The sequence below is a fragment of the Aquarana catesbeiana genome, linkage group LG03 (assembly GCF_042186555.1).
Source record: "Aquarana catesbeiana isolate 2022-GZ linkage group LG03, ASM4218655v1, whole genome shotgun sequence".
Lineage (NCBI taxonomy): Eukaryota > Metazoa > Chordata > Amphibia > Anura > Ranidae > Aquarana > Aquarana catesbeiana.
In genome coordinates this window covers 188,117,396-188,134,322 of record NC_133326.1, presented here as the reverse complement: position 1 = coordinate 188,134,322, position 16,927 = coordinate 188,117,396, and the positions used below count along the sequence as shown (strand labels likewise).

The following is a 16,927-nucleotide window of genomic DNA, read 5'->3' as shown; positions in this document are numbered from 1 at the left end:
AAACAAAAAAAAAAAACGATATAAATAAAATTGCCTTGATGTTAAAACATTTCCGCCTCTCATACCTTGTGCTGATAAATGACCACGCCCCCCCCGCCACCTTTCGCAGTCTTCTTGGGCTCTCCTGTTGCTTCGGGAAACCTGAGCTATCAGCTGGCACATCCGCCGGCTAGTCAGACACCCAAACAAAGCTGGGATCGGCTTTTATTGAGTCTCCACTATAGTAACTCTGAAGCGATGACATCGCTTCCGGTTTACCTGGATGTCAACAGTGCCATTTTTAAGAAAAATCAAAAGTATTTAAAAACACCAATCTTGGTGTTATGAACGCTTTCAAGGGCACAGGTGGGATCCCGTCATAAAGAGTTTGTCACGTGCTTATTGCTGTCACAAAGGATGTTTATATTCCTTGTGACAGCAATAAAAGTGATAAAAAAAAATTCAAAATAACAGTATAAAAATAAAATAATAATTAAAATGTTTTTTAAAAGTACCCCGTGCTAGTTTGCAAAGGTGAACGCATGTGTCGCTACCGCACTTGTGAGGTTTTGCCGCAAACGTCAGATCATGGCCGGTAATTCTAGTGCTAGACCTCCTCTGTAAATCCAAAATGGTAATCTGTAAAGGCTTTTAAAGCGTTGCCTATCGATGGTAACATTTCCGTTGTTTGTCGCCGTTGCACAATCATGTGCAGTTTTAACGTGTGACATGTTTGGAATCTATTTACTCAATGTAAAACCATCTAGCATATATTGTTTTTGGTCTTGCGCTATTCCTTCATCTGTACAAAGATGCCATATATATCCATAACCATAATTAATAAACAATAACAATGATAAGTATATGAAAGTGATGCCCAATAGCTGTAGAAAATCAAGTGTTCCAATACAATCGGTGATCAATCCTTAGATAAATAGTTCCCAGAGAGTCTATAACGCTGCCACCAACACCTCAGTGCTCACAGAACTCTCACCTCATAACCACAAAACATGAGCCTTGGGTCAAAATCCAATAGGCCCCTTTCACACTGGGGCGGGGGCGGCATCAGCGGTAAAGCGCTGCTACTGTTAGCAGCGCTTTACCGACGGTATTCGGCCGCTAGCGGGGGGTTTTACCCCCCCGCTAGCGGCCGAGAAAGGGTTAAAAACCACTGCAAAGCGCCTCTGCAGAGGCGCTTTGCCGGCGGTATAGCCGCGCTGTCCCATTGATTTCAATGGGCAGGAGCGGTTAAGGAACGGTGTATACACCGCTCCGAAGATGCTGCTAGCAGGACTTTTTTTCCTGTCCTACTAGCGCACCACTCCAGTGTGAAAGCACTCGGGGTTTTCACACTGGAGAGACAGCAGCGGCTGTTTCGGGTCAGTTTGCAGGCGCTATTTTTAGCGCAATAGCGCCTGCAAACCGCCCCAGTGTGAAAGGGGCCATAGGGGTAAACTGATCCTTCCTCCCGGAATTTCCTCCGCAACTTCTCAGTGATAAAAGGGGGAAATGATTAATGCGCTACCCAAAAAAAGAACAAAAAACAGCTGCTACAAACCATAAGACAAAAAGGTAACAAATATGACAATAAATTGTAGCGCTAAAACACACAAGAGTAAATAGTGAATAGAATTCAAAGTGCATATAGACGTAATGTCCCAAGTGAAAAAGGGGGAATGTATAGTCCAAATAGGACAAAAGTCCGCAGTGAGATCAAAAAATCTGTGTATCAATCCTGTCTGCTTCCCAATCTTCAGCTTGTATATCATCAACTTTAGCGAATAGATGGAATACGCTTACCAGAAAGGTTGGATTCTACTGCCGTGAGCGTAGAATCAATGGAGCTTGGTGCCACCCTGGGCAAAATGGTGAAGTGTTGGAGGCAAGGGTAGAGCCTCTACAAGGCCGGGACGTCCCCTCTATGTCCACCAAAGCAGGGCCAAAATGGATTCCAAAAGGCAAAGTGGTTCCACGGTTCTCCAGGATATGTAAAAAAGGGAAGGAATGCTTCCATATAATGTAATTCTGGGTGTTTTTATTCATAAAACACAATACAGGTAAAAAGTGATCACAGGATAAAAGCAGTGTATAGGGTCTATAAAAGCTGCCCTACGCGTTTCGGTCCAATGACCTTCAACAGGGGCATGCCTCTGTTGAAGGTCATTGGACCGAAACGCGTAGGGCGGCTTTTCTAGACCCTATACACTGCTTTTATCCTGTGATCACTTTTTACATGTATTGTGTTCTTTTATGAATAAAAACACCCAGAATTACACTATATGGAAGCATTCCTTCCCTTTTTTACATATCCTGGAGAACCGTGGAACCACTTTGCCTTTTGGAATCCATTTTGGCCCTGCTTTGGTGGACATAGAGGGGACGTCCCGGCCTTGTAGAGGCTCTACCCTTGCCTCCAACACTTCACCATTTTGCCCAGGGTGGCACCAAGCTCCATTGATTCTACGCTCACGGCAGTAGAATCCAACCTTTCTGGTAAGCGTATTCCATCTATTCGCTAAAGTTGATGATATACAAGCTGAAGATTGGGAAGCAGACAGGATTGATACACAGATTTTTTGATCTCACTGCGGACTGTTGTCCTATTTGGACTATACATTCCCCCTTTTTCACTTGGGACATTACGTCTATATGCACTTTGAATTCTATTCACTATTTACTCTTGTGTGTTTTAGCGCTACAATTTATTGTCATATTTGTTACCTCCACAACTTCTCAGTCAAAAGATTTTGACTCGCATGTGGGGGTGAAGTAGACAAACAAGCCTCCAATAGTGTATTAACGTACCACAAACCATTTATTAAAAGATAACATCTGCTTACATCAAAATTCAGTAAGAAGCGCTCAAATTCATAAAAACATTGGCGTTTATTGCCTCTCACATCACTTCTGGTCCTCTGTGTGCTCCGGCCATGCCCTACGCCTTACGTCACGTGACTTCTTCAGGGGACCATCTATTATATTTTACAAAACATTGGGTAATGTATTGTGTGTGCATGCATTAAAATGAAAAAAAAGTTCAATTTTCCCCAAATTGCGTTTGAAAAACTGCTGTGCAAATACCGTGTGACATAAAAAAATTGCAACCCCCCCTCCCCCAATTTATTCTCTAGAGCCTCTGCTTTTAAAAATATATAATGTTTCGGTGTTCTAAGTCATTTTCTAGGGACAAAAACTGATTCTTGCATGTAAACAAAGTGGCAGAAAAAGCCTGGTCTTCAAATGGATAAATAAATCTCCTTTAAAGTATATGCAAAATACTTAGCATTATGTGCTCAAATATATATATATATATATATATATATATATATATATATATATATATATATATATATATATATATATATATATATATATATATATATATATATGCAAAACTTATATGCACACAGTTCAATAAATGGTTTGATTTACTAAAACTGGAGAGTGCAAAATTTGGTGCAGCTGTGCAAGGTAGCCAATCGGCTTTTAACTTCAGCTTGTTCAATTAAGCTTTGACAAAAAAAGAAACTGGAAGCTGATTGGTTTCTATGCAGAGCTACACCAGATTTTGCAATTTTTTAGTAAGTCAACCCCATAGTGTCCACTCTTTTTGTCTCAGTCGATATGTTTTGAACATTGAAATGTTCTGTGCCAATTTCAGGTGATTCCTAACTCAAAAGAAATCCTGTGACTGTGATTTCAAGTGCCAATCCACACACCCCTTGGTTCCCAGGAGGAAGTGGGACCTGGAACCCTCTAAAAAGAGGGTTTCCACTCCCCCTACAAAAAAAAATTACATGCCAAATGTCCAGAAAATATTTTTTTCTCTGGTCTTGAGTAGGTGTGAAATAACACTGTTATGCCTCGTGAGTTGTATCTGCAGCTTCCAGGTTACTGATATCCGTATTTATATTTTCCTCCTTTATCCAATAATCATTCAAGCTCTCCAAGCTTATTTGGTTTCAGAGAGACCACATTGTTTCCTGGAATTAAATTCTTGTTCAAGAGCATTAATGGGTCACTGTGTTCAGGCCGACGGCTGAGAGCCAATTGGAAGTAATGTCATTCTGACCAGAGCTGGCAGCCAAGCATTCATTAAACGAAATGTCAGGTGGGATTCAATTCTGAGCTTCATGTATATATGACTGTGCATCTTACAGTTTATGTACTTGTATTCATACCCTGCAGATCTATGTGTGTGACTGCATCTTTAGATGCCCATACATATACAGAGATGTCACCTTAGGTCTCCTGTATTAATGTGTACATGGCTTTCCTTAACCTCTCCCACATTTCGACAGCGTTCTACAAGAATAGAGGAAGTGATTGTTCAGTTGACACATTTCTGGCTTTCATATGGTTGTTCTGTTGTCGTTTTAGTGATATGGGCTCTTGGCTCCCTTCCAGACTCATCATATCAGTCAGACTCAACTCTCAGGCCCCTTCACACCTGAGCATTATATTGCACGTTTTTACGCATTTTCCTACATGTAGCAGTGCTCAACATCAAAAATCTTATTTTTCATTTTTTTCTTTGTTTGGCTGCTCACATCTCTATGCTCAGTTGCTTGAAACGCGAAGCACATTAAGGTACCTTTTTTTGTATGGAGCGGTGTTGCATGTTTTTGGCTCAATAGACTCCTTAAGGCTACTTTCAGACTGAGGCGTTGTGGGTGTCGGTGGTAAAGCGGCGCTATACTTAGCGCGGCTTTACTGTCATTCTAGCAGCTGTATTTGGCGACTAGCAGGGGCAGTTTAACCCCCGTTAGCGACCAAAAAAAGGTTTGAAACCGCTGCTGCGCTTTGCTGGCGGGTTTGCGGCGCTGCCACATTGTTTTCAATGGGAAGGGGAGCTTTAGGAGCAGTGAATACACCACTCCTATAGCGCTGCAAAGATGCGGCTTGCAGGACTTTTTTGACCGCCCTGCAAGCGTGAAAGCCCTCGGGCTTTGACACTGGAGACACAGGAGAGACACTTTACAGGCACTATACAGGTGCTATTTTTTGCGCTGTAGCGCCTGTAAAGCACCTCAGTGTGAAAGTAGCCTTAAAGAGGAGGTCCGCCCACCCCTGCAAAAATGAAAAGCCAGCAGCTACAAATACTGCAGCTGCTGGCTTTTAATAATAGGACACTTACCTGTCCTGGAGTCCAGCGATGTCGGCACCACAGTCGATGTTTTCATCAGCTGTCGGGTGCTGCGGACACCGTTGCCGGTAAGGGAACCCGGTAGTGCAGCATTACGGCTTCACACTGGATCCCTACTGCACATGCACGAGGCACCGATGCGCTTTCCTACTGGCTCTGCGGTAGAGGAAGGAGGAGGAGGGAGCTGAGCTGCTGACGTAATGCGCCGCGGCCCGGTCTCCCAGAAGTGGGGATAGGGTATCTGTCAAAGACAGGTATCTGCTCCCCCCTTCCCCCTGAAAGGTGCCAAATTGTGGCACCATGGGGGGGTGGGGGAGGGGACAAATTTCCACTTTTCGGTGAAACTCCGCTTTAAGTGCCCAGCAGAAGTTTTGTGTTTTTTTGTTTTGTTGTTTGTACCTGAACAACTGTTTTCAGTTCTCTTCCTCCTTGTCTCCCTGCAAAAAAAAAAAATCATGAGCTTGTATACACATGCAAAAAAGGGCATCTGTGCACACAGAAATGTGCAATAAACGATTCCAATAAATGATTCCAAATCACCTGAAAAACACTTGGCTCCGGTGTTTTTAATAGGGGCTCATTGTTGCACATTGGGCTATTCCTGAGAAGTTATCTCAGGTGGCCCTAATCTGCCAATGTTATGGCAAGTTTAAAGTGTTTGTAAAGACACTTGTTTATGAACATACAATCCCCTGTGTTTAATAATGACGTGTCCATGTGTGTTCTAAAAAAAAAAAATGCTGATTTCTACCTTATTTTACAGCTCTTCCTGGTGCTCACGTGACTGCTCTCTCCTCTCCCGGCCTGACAACTACAGTGGGAGGGGCCGAGAACTCCCACTAAGAGGCGGGAAGAAGAGAGCTGAGACGTCATGTGAGCGCCAGGAGGCGCTGTGAAATAAGGTCAAAATCTGCAATTTTTAAATTTTTTTTTTTTTTATAAAACACATATAAATGATTGTATAATTACATTACAATTCTGATAGCAGCAGGAGGGAAGGGGCAAGGAGCAGAGCGGCACTGTCATAAGCTGGCAGGGAGGGGGGAGAGAGGAGGACAGAGCAAAGCTGCAGATGACAGAGGCACGAAACGGCAGCCAAGATAATCTGTGGTCAGTTTACAGAGGGGAGGGCGTAGCCAGGCAGGATCAGCCAGGTATTTCAGGTGATACAGGAGGCCAAATGACACAGCACAAGCACTGTGCTGCATAACATGCTTTAAGGCAGGGGTCCTTAAACTTTTTAGACAGGGGGCCAGTTCACGGTCCCTCAGACTGTTGGGGGGCCGCACTATAGTTTAGTTTAAAAAAAATATGAACTAATTCCTAAATTCCTATGCACACATCTTTTTGTAGTGCAAAAGAATAAAAGAATGAATAATAAATAATATATATAGGAGATGGACAGGGGGACAGGGGGACAGAGGGGGGGCAGTGGGGTGGACAGGGGGGCAGTGGGGTGGACAGGGGGGCAGTGGGGTGGACAGGGGGACAGTGGGGTGGACAGGGGGACAGTGGGGTGGACAGGGGGACAGTGGGGTGGACAGGGGGACAGAGGGGTGGACAGGGGGACAGAGGGACAGAGGGGTGGACAGGGGGACAGAGGGGTGGACAGGGGGACAGAGGGGTGGACAGGGGGACAGAGGGGTGGACAGGGGGACAGAGGGGTGGACAGGGGGACAGACAGAGGGGGGGACAGAGGGATTGACAGAGGGGGGGACAGAGGGATTGACAGAGGGGGGGACAGAGGGATTGACAGAGGGGGGGACAGTGGGGTGGACAAGGGGACAGTGGGGTGGACAAGGGGACAGTGGGGTGGACAAGGGGACAGTGGGGTGGACAAGGGGACAGTGGGGTGGACAAGGGGACAGTGGGGTGGACAAGGGGACAGTGGGGTGGACAAGGGGACAGTGGGGTGGACAACGGGACAGAGGGGATGGACAGGGGGACAGAGGGGATGGACAGGGGGACAGAGGGGATGGACAGGGGGACAGAGGGGATGGACAGGGGGACAGAGGGGATGGACAGGGGGACAGAGGGGATGGACAGGGGGACAGAGGGGATGGACAGGGGGACAGAGGGATGGACAGGGGGACAGAGGGGGGGACAGTGGGATGGACAGGGGGACAGAAGGATGGACAGGGGGACAGAGGGGGGGGACGGGGGGACAGTGGGGTGGACAGGGGGACAGGGGGATGGACAGAGGGGTGGACAGGGGGACAGAGGGGGGGGTGGACAGGGGGATGGACAGGGGGACAGAGGGATGGACAGAGGGATGGACAGGGGGACAGTGGGACAGAGGGGTGGACAGGGGGACAGTGGGATGGACAGGGGTCCTCACTTGTTAGTAGGCTGTTGCCTGAAGCCTCCGCTCTCGCTGTCACTCTTCGCGCCTCCTGTCTCGCTGTCACCCTCCGCCCCTCCTGTCTGCGTGAGGAAGACGTGAATCCGCGCGGGACTGTGCTGAAAACTACACTTCCCAGCATGGAGCGCAGCACACGGAGCCCTCCATTACTGGGGTGGGGGAGGCGGCTTGAGCGGAGCGGATATGCTCCCAGCCGAAGCAGAGTGGACCTGCCCAAGCCGAGCCGACCTGGCCCCGGCCCGAGCCTGGCCTGTCGGGAATCCGGCCCTGGGTGGGGTGGGCCGGATAAATGTCCTCGGCGGGCCGCATGTGGCCCGCGGGCCGTAGTTTGAGGACCCCTGCTTTAAGGGAACAGGATTTTTTTTTTTCCCTATGGTAACAAAACTTTAACTATTCATACACATACATTATGTCTTGTAGAGGGCGTGTGACCTGAAAAGTGCCAGAAATACCAATATGCAAGCATATGATCAGCGCTGTTTTTTTGCTGCATTTGGTTTCCTTGGTAGGAGTTATCTAGGGGCAATGTTCAGTATGAACGATTACAACTTTGTGTAGGTGACAGTGTGCTCAGATACAGTTCAAGTTGTGTTTTGTTTTTTATGTTTCTATTGAGGGGTAGGAAATAGGTTTTGTCCTCAAAGTTTTTTTTGTAAAACAAATATTTCATGCAACACCTTTTAATGACATACCGTACTTGCTTCTCCAGTGGTTAAAAAAATCATTAACTTTTCAACAAGATAGCAGTTATATAATATTAAAGATCGATTATTGTGGTGTAAACTCAGTACGTTGTGGTAAGATTTCTGCGCTATTTGATGTCTGCATTATTGATGTGAATGCCGCTCCAAAGAGCTTGTTCTTATTACACTGGTGGTTCCAAAGGACATGAAGATGGATTTTTAGTTACCCCATCTGTTTTACAGAAGGGGAAAATGTATGTGGTAAGGTGTTTAATATTGGTTAATCAGTGTTCATACATTTGATGCATTTATTCTGTAGTCCTGTGGCAGGATGCTGAGGGATCATGTGCTCAAATTTGAACCTCTTCTATTGTTGAGCTGTACAATTCTGGCGGTGGCAGTGTGTGATGGGACAATGCAAGGAAACTGCTTGAGTTCAGAGCAGGGGTAGGCAACCTTAAAGAGGTGGAGATCTACCTGAACAACATGGGACAAGCCAAAGATCACCGGGCACAGTGTCACCTCCTCACACCTGATTTAAACCTCTAATTGCCGCACTACCATGTCGCAATCGTGTGCATTGCACGGCAATCATGGGTTTGATTCAGGTGAATTGAGTTGTGCTTTTTACCGCCCCCAATCCCTACCTCCTTTAGCTGCTGAGGCAGCCGCCAAAGGTGTTCGCATGGCGCAGCAGGAATTAAACCCCCTGTTGCTTTTGGTGGGTGCTTCTGCCTGCCAATCGCAAGCAAATGCGGCCACTCTGCATGTGCTCCGCAACTGCATGCTTCTGCGGGGTCCAAGGGGTCAAAGCAGGTGGTGAGAAAGCAACACAATGCTGCCTGCTTTAACCCCTTGTTTGCTGTACTGCACAAGATTGCAGGGCATTTGTGGAGCGGCCTCATTCACTTGAATGGATCGTGCTTGGTAAGTTTTTTTTTTTTTTTTTTTTTTTTTTCATTTTGGAAAAGCCTGTGGCGTGTGGAACACACCCAAAAACTCCACCTGGTGCCTAAAAAAAAGTGCACACGAATAAAGAGTGACACAAAAAGTGCAACGGGTGTTACACTGTCCTCCCTAGGAAGGAGCTTACCTTGATCCCCCTTTCTCTGGAAGGTCTACCTAAACAGACCCACCCAAGTACTCGGTGGGGCTCCCCCGAAGGGAGAACCCATGAGAGAGTGCGAACCAAGCCAGAAGGCCATGTCCGCCCCCTCCCAAGGGTAGGCCCAAGGACCCACACCCTACTAATCACACTGTGACAAAACGTGCAACACATTCAACAAACGGGTGACAAACACGAGGAATAAATAAAAAGAAAGTGGGGAGAAGGAAGTGGGAGAAGTGAAAGTGGCCATTGTGCAATACAATGGCTGACCCTTCGGCCAAGCTTGACAGCGTGTACAGCTTGAGAACCACTATACTACAGCTTTAATTTTACAGGTAGAGCCTCTGCATTGCACTCTGTTGGATTGCTCTGCGATGGTGGGTCAGCAAGCCCAGACCGTGACCTACCAGTTACCTGTCCGCGATTTACTTGTTGCTCACTCCCAGTTTAGAAAATATAGCAGATAACACTTATGTGTTTTCAAATTGTTGTGAAAAAACCCTTTTATGAACAGTTGGGGTTACAGGAGTTGATAAGGTTAGGATTGCACACGCTATTATACATGATAAACATGATAGGGATGGGACCCACTATAACATTTCTTGGGGTACCTTGGACAGTTACAGCACCACTTTTTTTTTTTTTAAAGTTGGTTCATGCACAAGGCTTAAAACAGCTGAAAATGGATCACTGGAGTGCAGAACAATCTGAACTCCTGTGATCCCCAGGAAAAGTACAGCCAAAATAACTTTGGCTATACTTCTCCTTTAATTTTTTTCTTTTTTTTAAAGCGGTTACAAGAAACAGGTGAAACTAATCAGTGAACTCCTAAAACTAGCAAGTAAGCATTGCAAATGTGTGTAAAATCTGAAAATGATCTCATTTGACCTTAAAGCGGTAAAAAAAAGAAATTTTAACATATTGCAGCTTACCAATCTTTAAGTGTGGTGGCTGCACATTTTTTTTTTAGTCTTTTTTTCCTTTTACTTTGACTTGGTAGTCTGGGCAGTAACACACTTCTTGCCTTAGGATGTATTCACGCCAGATGCGGTGGGACTGCATTGAGTGGTTATTCCAGGGCAGCCCCACCGCATGACCAGGCAAAATGTTGTGTCTCTGGCATACGTGGTTTACATCACTACGTTGCAATGGTGTGCGCAAACTTACTGGTCAGAGCAATAGGTGAAAATAAAAGAAAAATGCCTGCAAAATTAAAACAAATGCAGCCAACACATCCAAGAATTGGTAAGCAGCCATATAAATTTGTTTTGTGGCTTAATACAATAAAAGCTGCATCTAGTGTATTTCCATGCATACAGATTCCAGAATTCACCTCACAGGGTCATTGGGAGGCCATGGAGCTTGGGTTGTGTAGCTTTGGATTCTGTAATTCCTGCCTCCAATTTATATTCAAGTTTTTAACCCCTTGCCGACCGGCTCACGCTGATATACGTCGGCAGAATGGCACGTACAGGCATATTAACGTACCTGTACATTGCCCTTTAAGAGGCGGCATTGTGGGCGCGCGCGCTCCGTGAGTGTGTTCGCGGCTCCCGCAGACTCCATGTCCGTGGGGATACCCGCAATCGTCTCAGGGAGAGGAAGAATAGGGAAATGCTGATGTAAACAAGCATTTCCACATTCTTCCTAGTGACAGGACACTGATCACAGCTCCCTGTAATCGGGAACGGTGATCGGTGTCGGGACACACGTAGCCCATCCCCCCCCACAGTTAGAACACATCCCTAGGACATGCTTAACCCCTGCCGCGCCCCCTACTGGTTAACCCCTTCACTGCCAACCACATTTACACAGTAATCAGTGCATTTTAAATCGCACTGATCGCTGTATAAATGTGAATGGTCCCAAAATAGCGCCAAAAGTGTCCGATCTGTCCACCATAATGTCGCAGTCATGATAAAAATCGCAGATCGCCGCCATTACTAGTAAAAAAAAAAAAAAATTAATAATAAAAACGGCATAAAACTATCCCCTATTTTGTAGACGCTATAACTTTTGCGCAAACAAATCAATAAACGCTTATTGCGATTTTTTTTTTTTTTTTTACCAAAAATATGTAGAAGAATACATATCGGCCTAAACTGAGGGAGAAAAAATTTCTATATATTTTTTGGGGATATTTATTATAGCAAAAAGTAAAAAATATTGCGTTTTTTTTCAAAATTATTGCTCTTTTTTTGTTTATAGCGCAAAAATAAAAACCGCAGAGGTGATCAAATACCACTGAAAGAAAGCTCTATTTGTTGGGAAAAAGGACGTCAATTTTATTTGGAAGCCACGTTGCACGATTGCGCAATTGTCAGTTAAAGTGACGCAGTGCTGAATCGCAAAAGTGCTCTGGTCTTTGGGCAGCCAAATGGTCCGGGGCTGAAGTGGTTAAGTCAGCTTTGAATCTGAAAGCAACTTCCAATGGTGGGACAAAAGTAAGTAAGAGGAGGAGCCAGTAATGCGAGGGACCCTAGAAGAGGAGGTTCGGGCCACTCTGTACAATTCTATTGAACAGGGCCGGTAAGTATAACATAATTGTTATTTAAAAAAAAAAAAGCATACTTTACAATTCTAGCAGCTTTATTTTCTTTCTCTGAAACCAATTGAGTTTCCTTGGCTTTGTGTTTGGGATCATTGTTTTGCTGAAATGTCCACCCTCGTTTCATCTTCATCATCCTGGTAGATAGCAGCAGATTTTTATCAAGAATGTCTTGGTAGATTTTTCCATTCATCCTTCCTTCAACGATATGAAGTTTACCAGTACCGTTTGATGAAAAACAGCCCCGCCCACACCATGATGTTCTAACCTCCAAACTTCACTGTTGGTATTGGGGTGATGTGCATTGCCATTTGACCTCCAAACATGGTGTGTATTATGGCATCCAAAGTGTTCAGTTTTGGTCTTATCTGACCAGACTAAATTCTCTTAGTATTTCACAGACTTGTCTAAATGTTGTGCAGCAAACTTTAAACAAGCTTCAATATGCTTTTTCTCTAGCAGTGGAGTCTTGCGTGGTGAGCGTACATACAGGCCTTGGCAGTTGAGTGCGTTATTTATTGTTTTCTTTGAAACAATTGTACCTGCTAATTCCAGGTCTTTCTGGAGCTCTCCGCAATTGGTCCTTGGCTCTTGAACAACTCTTCTGATAATTCTGTTCACTCCTCTGTCAGAAATCTTTCGGGAAGCACCTGTTCATGGCCTGTTTATGGTGAAAGGATGTTCCTTGCACTTCTGGATTATGGCCCCAACAGTACTCACTGGAATATATAGAAGTTTAGAATTTCTTCTGTAACCAATGCCATCAGTATGTTTTAAGGTTGTGAAGGTCATGCAGGTCTTGAGAGCGCTCTTTGCTTTTACTCACCATGAGATGTTTCTTGTGTGACACCTTGGTAATGAGACACCTTTTTATAGGCCATCAGTTGAGACTGAACCAGCTGATATTAATTTACACTGACAAGGGGCAGGATTGCTTTCTAATTGCTGATAAATTTCAGCTTGGCTTTCCATACCCTTTTGCACCTCCCTTTCTTCATGTGTTCAATATTTCTTCTTGTGTTAGTCCATTTTATTACACATAACTTAGTTCCCTCAATGAACTGTAGCTCGCCAGTGCCCTGCAGCACTCATGCAGCCCCAAACCATGACACTCCCACCATGCTTGACTGTAGGCAAGACACACTTGTCTTTGTACTCCTTACCTGGTTGCTGCCACACATGCTTGGCACCATCTGAACCAAATAAGTTTATCTTGGTCTCATCAGACCACAGGACATGGTTCCAGTAATCCACGTCCTTCGTCTGCTTGTCTTTAGCAAACTGTTTGCAGACTTTCTTGTGCATCATCTTTAGAAGAGGCTTCCTTCTGGGATGACAGCCATGCAGACCAATTTGATGCAGTGTGCGGCGTATGGTCTGAGCACTGACATGCTGACCCCCCCACCCCTTCAACCTCTGCAGCAATACTGGCAGCACTCATACAGACAACCTCTGGATATGACGCTGAGCACGTGCACTCAACTTCTTTGGTCGACCATCGCTAAGCCTGTTCTGAGTGGAACCTCTCCTGTTAAACCGCTGTATGGTCTTGGCCACTGTGCTGCAGCTCAGTTTCAGGGTCTTGGCAATCTTCTCATAGCCTAGGCCATCTTTATGTAGAGCAACGATTCTTTTTAGATCCTCGGAGAGTTCATTGCCATGAGGTGCCATGTTGAACTTCCAGTGACCAGTATGTGAGAGTGGTAACGCCAAATTTAACACACCTGCTCCCCATTCACACCTGAGAAAGACCTTGTAACAGTAACGAGTCACATGTCACTGGGGAGGGAAAATGGCTAATTGGACCCAATTTGGACATTTTCAGTTAGGGGGGTACTCACTTTTGTTGCCAGCGGTTTAGACATTAATGGCTGTGTGTTGAGTTATTTTGAGGGGACAGAAAAAGGAAAACTGTTATTCAAGCTGTACACTCACTACTTTACATTGTAGCAAAGTGTCATTTCTTCAGTGTTGTCACATGAAAAGATATAATAAAATATTTACAACAATGTGAGGGGTGCACTCGCTTTTGTGAGATACTGTGTATTTGTATGTGTGTGTGTGTATATGTATGTGTGTATATATCTAGATATATATATATATAGATATATATATATATATATATATATATAGATATAGATATAGATATAGATATCTATATATAGATAGATAGAGATATAGCTATATATATATATATATATATATATATATATATGTATGTATATGTGTGGAGATATATATATATATATATATATATATATATATATATATATATATATATATATATGTATATGTATATCTATCTATATGTATATAAAATCTCTATCATGATCAAATTAAAAACATATCTGAAAATGTAAATAGTTTGGGAGAAAGCGTGGAAATTGCTCCTATTTCTTGTAAGTGCACAGCTTATTATAACTATTTTGGTGGAAACAATAGATGTATAACATATTGAAGACATCTGTGAATAAACTATATTAATTCCATTTTCTTTTCTTTTCCTAGACATGCACTTATTTGGACATTACCCAGCTCACGATGATTTCTATCTAGTGGTATGTAATGTCTGCAATCAGGTAGTGAAGCCCCAAGTATTCCAGTCACATTGCGGTAAGTAAATAAACTCACATACAATTAGTATTTAAAGCCTTTATTTCATAAGGATAAGGTCCATCTTATTGTGTATTTTTTAAATGCAAATTATATTTGCACCTGCATGTAATTGTAAACCTGTACTTCAGTAAGGCCCCTTTCACACTGGGGCGATGGGGGCGTCGGCGGTACAACAGCGCTATTTTTAGCGCTGCTGTACCGTCATCCTTGCAGCGGTATTCGGCCGCTAGCGGTGCGGTTTTAACCCCCCCTGGCGGCCGAAAAAGGGTTAAAATCCCTCGTACAGCGCGGCTATAGCCGCGGTATTGCCGCGGTATAGCCGCGCTGTCCCATTGATTTCAATGGGCAGGAGCGGTGAATACACCGCTCCTTCACCACTCCAAAAAAGCGGTTTGCAGGACTTTTTTCACCGTCCTGCCTGCGCACCGCTTCAGTGTGACACTGAACAAACAACGGAGGCTGTTTAGGGGCGGTTTGCAGGCGGTATTTTTAGCGCAATACCGCCTGCAAACCGCCCCAGTGTGAAAGGGGTCTAAAGCACTTATTCTGAAAAGTCTAAGATGATAAACCTTCCTACCTGCACCTTGTATTTTTCATGGTGTCATTTGTTGCCTTGTATGCACAGCCTATAGTGGAGTAAATCTTCACATTCTTGTGTCAGGAATTTCTGTTTGTGTTCAAACATGAGGTATGTGGCATGGCACTGCACTGGTATTGCATGACCTCTTTCTGTAGTCTGAGAACTGACATTTCTTGTGAAGAAATTAAATATGCCACAATCCCTGTCTATCAGTCTAGTACTCTGCAGGTGAGATCTAAATAGTAATTAGATCAGACACAGACACAAACAGGCAGAGCAATTAACAGAGAGCTCACATATGCTGGAAGAGAGGTGTTTTCATCACATTAGCACTCCCACATTTGTGATGCAACACAGAGGAAATGGATAGACATGCAATGAACACCGTGTAACCCCAGAAAGGACATAGGAGAATTGATTAGCCATGACACTATAAACTGCAGCCACAATATGTGAACCCATCATAAGATAAAGCAAACAAACACACAGAAGATAAGTACACCTAGTTAAAACAACAAAAACATTTGAAAGTGTACAATGCCTTTACTGTAAAGTAAGAACACAATCCTGCAACCCCCGAAAGCAGTGTTTCTTGAATTGGCAGATCACTGGTGACTTATGGTGCACTGACTATGATTGTAAGCACGTATACTGATGGGGGAGGTAGAGCGCATGTGAGGCCTTGCAATTTGCAGTGGTGTTGTTGGCCTGCTGTATGTATGGCAATTGGATGCCGGGCTGCCTATCAGGTCTGTGTGAGCCTCCTGCGGACCTCATTCCACTGTGATGCATGGTACCACAGCTCAGGCCCTGAAATGAGTCAGCTGTGTCTAAGCAGTCATTTGCTGTACAACCCATTTCTATATAATATTTCTGTATTTTCCTATTGTTCTATTCTTTTGTTCAATGGTTATACAGTACTATGCAAAGGTTTTAGGCAGGTGTAAAGTAATAATTATATGTTTATTTTGTTATTTGTATGTGTACTAACATCTTTTATATGAATGATTGCTTAAGAAACGGGTTTCTTAATGTTTTCTTTATTTAACTGTAAATGGTAAAGCGCCACATATCACTTAATTACATGTTAAAGTACAATGTACACATCTGCTGTCTTCATTCACAAAAACTTCAACATTTCCTGCGCCATGCAGTTTTTTACATTTACAAAAATTCCCAGGAAATAGCCTTATGACTCAGGCTAATTAGCTAGAATTAAAGTAAACTGGTTTTGAGAGAACTATGCGTTTTAACCTTTGCTGACATCTCACTCTGAAAATATTGCTTGACTGTCTTGCTGATTCAGTAGCTTCAGTACCTTGAGGCACTGACCTGAAAAAGTATGCAATTAAAGTGAATGTAAAGTCTTGGTTTAAAAAAAAAAATTACAATAATAACAAACATGCCATACTTACCACCTCTGTGCAGTTGGTTTTACACAGAGCAGCCCAGATCCTCCTCTTCTCAGATCCCTCTTTGCTGCTTCTAGCCCCTCTCTCCTATCGAGTGCCCCCTCAGCCAGCAGCATCCTATGGGGGCACTGGAGCCGAGTCACAGCTCCATGTGTCTATTCAGACACTGAGCCCCGCCCCCTCTCTCCCCTGATTGACTGACTTTGACAGCCGTGGGAGGCAATGGCACCGCTGCTGTGTCTCAGTCATTCAGGAGGAGTGTCCCGGATGGCTTAGACATTCCCCATTTTGACAGGGGAGTAGTGAGAGATCTGCTGTTCCTAGTGATCAGGAACAGCGATCTCTCTCCTCCTCCAGTCGGTACACTGCCCCCACAGTTAAACACCTCCCTAGGGAACACATTTAACCCCTTGATTGCTCCCTAGTGTTAACCCCTTCCCTGCCAGTGACATTTATACAGTGATCAGTGGCTATTTTTAGCTCTGATCGCTGT

At 44.3% G+C, this 16,927-nt stretch overlaps 1 protein-coding gene across 3 annotated transcripts in view; it reads left to right on the top strand.

The window, feature by feature from the left end:
• Window positions 1-16,927, top strand: part of ATXN7L1 (ataxin 7 like 1) — a 208,627-nt gene that overhangs the window by 52,006 nt on the left and 139,694 nt on the right. For all 3 annotated transcript variants that reach the window (XR_012242831.1, XM_073619654.1, XM_073619651.1), the window contains exon 3: window positions 14,335-14,439. Coding sequence is in view for 2 of the 3 variants with exons in the window: in XM_073619654.1 (XP_073475755.1) it covers window positions 14,335-14,439 (105 nt within the window). In the remaining variant the exon portion in view is untranslated. The remainder of the gene's footprint in view (window positions 1-14,334; window positions 14,440-16,927) is intronic.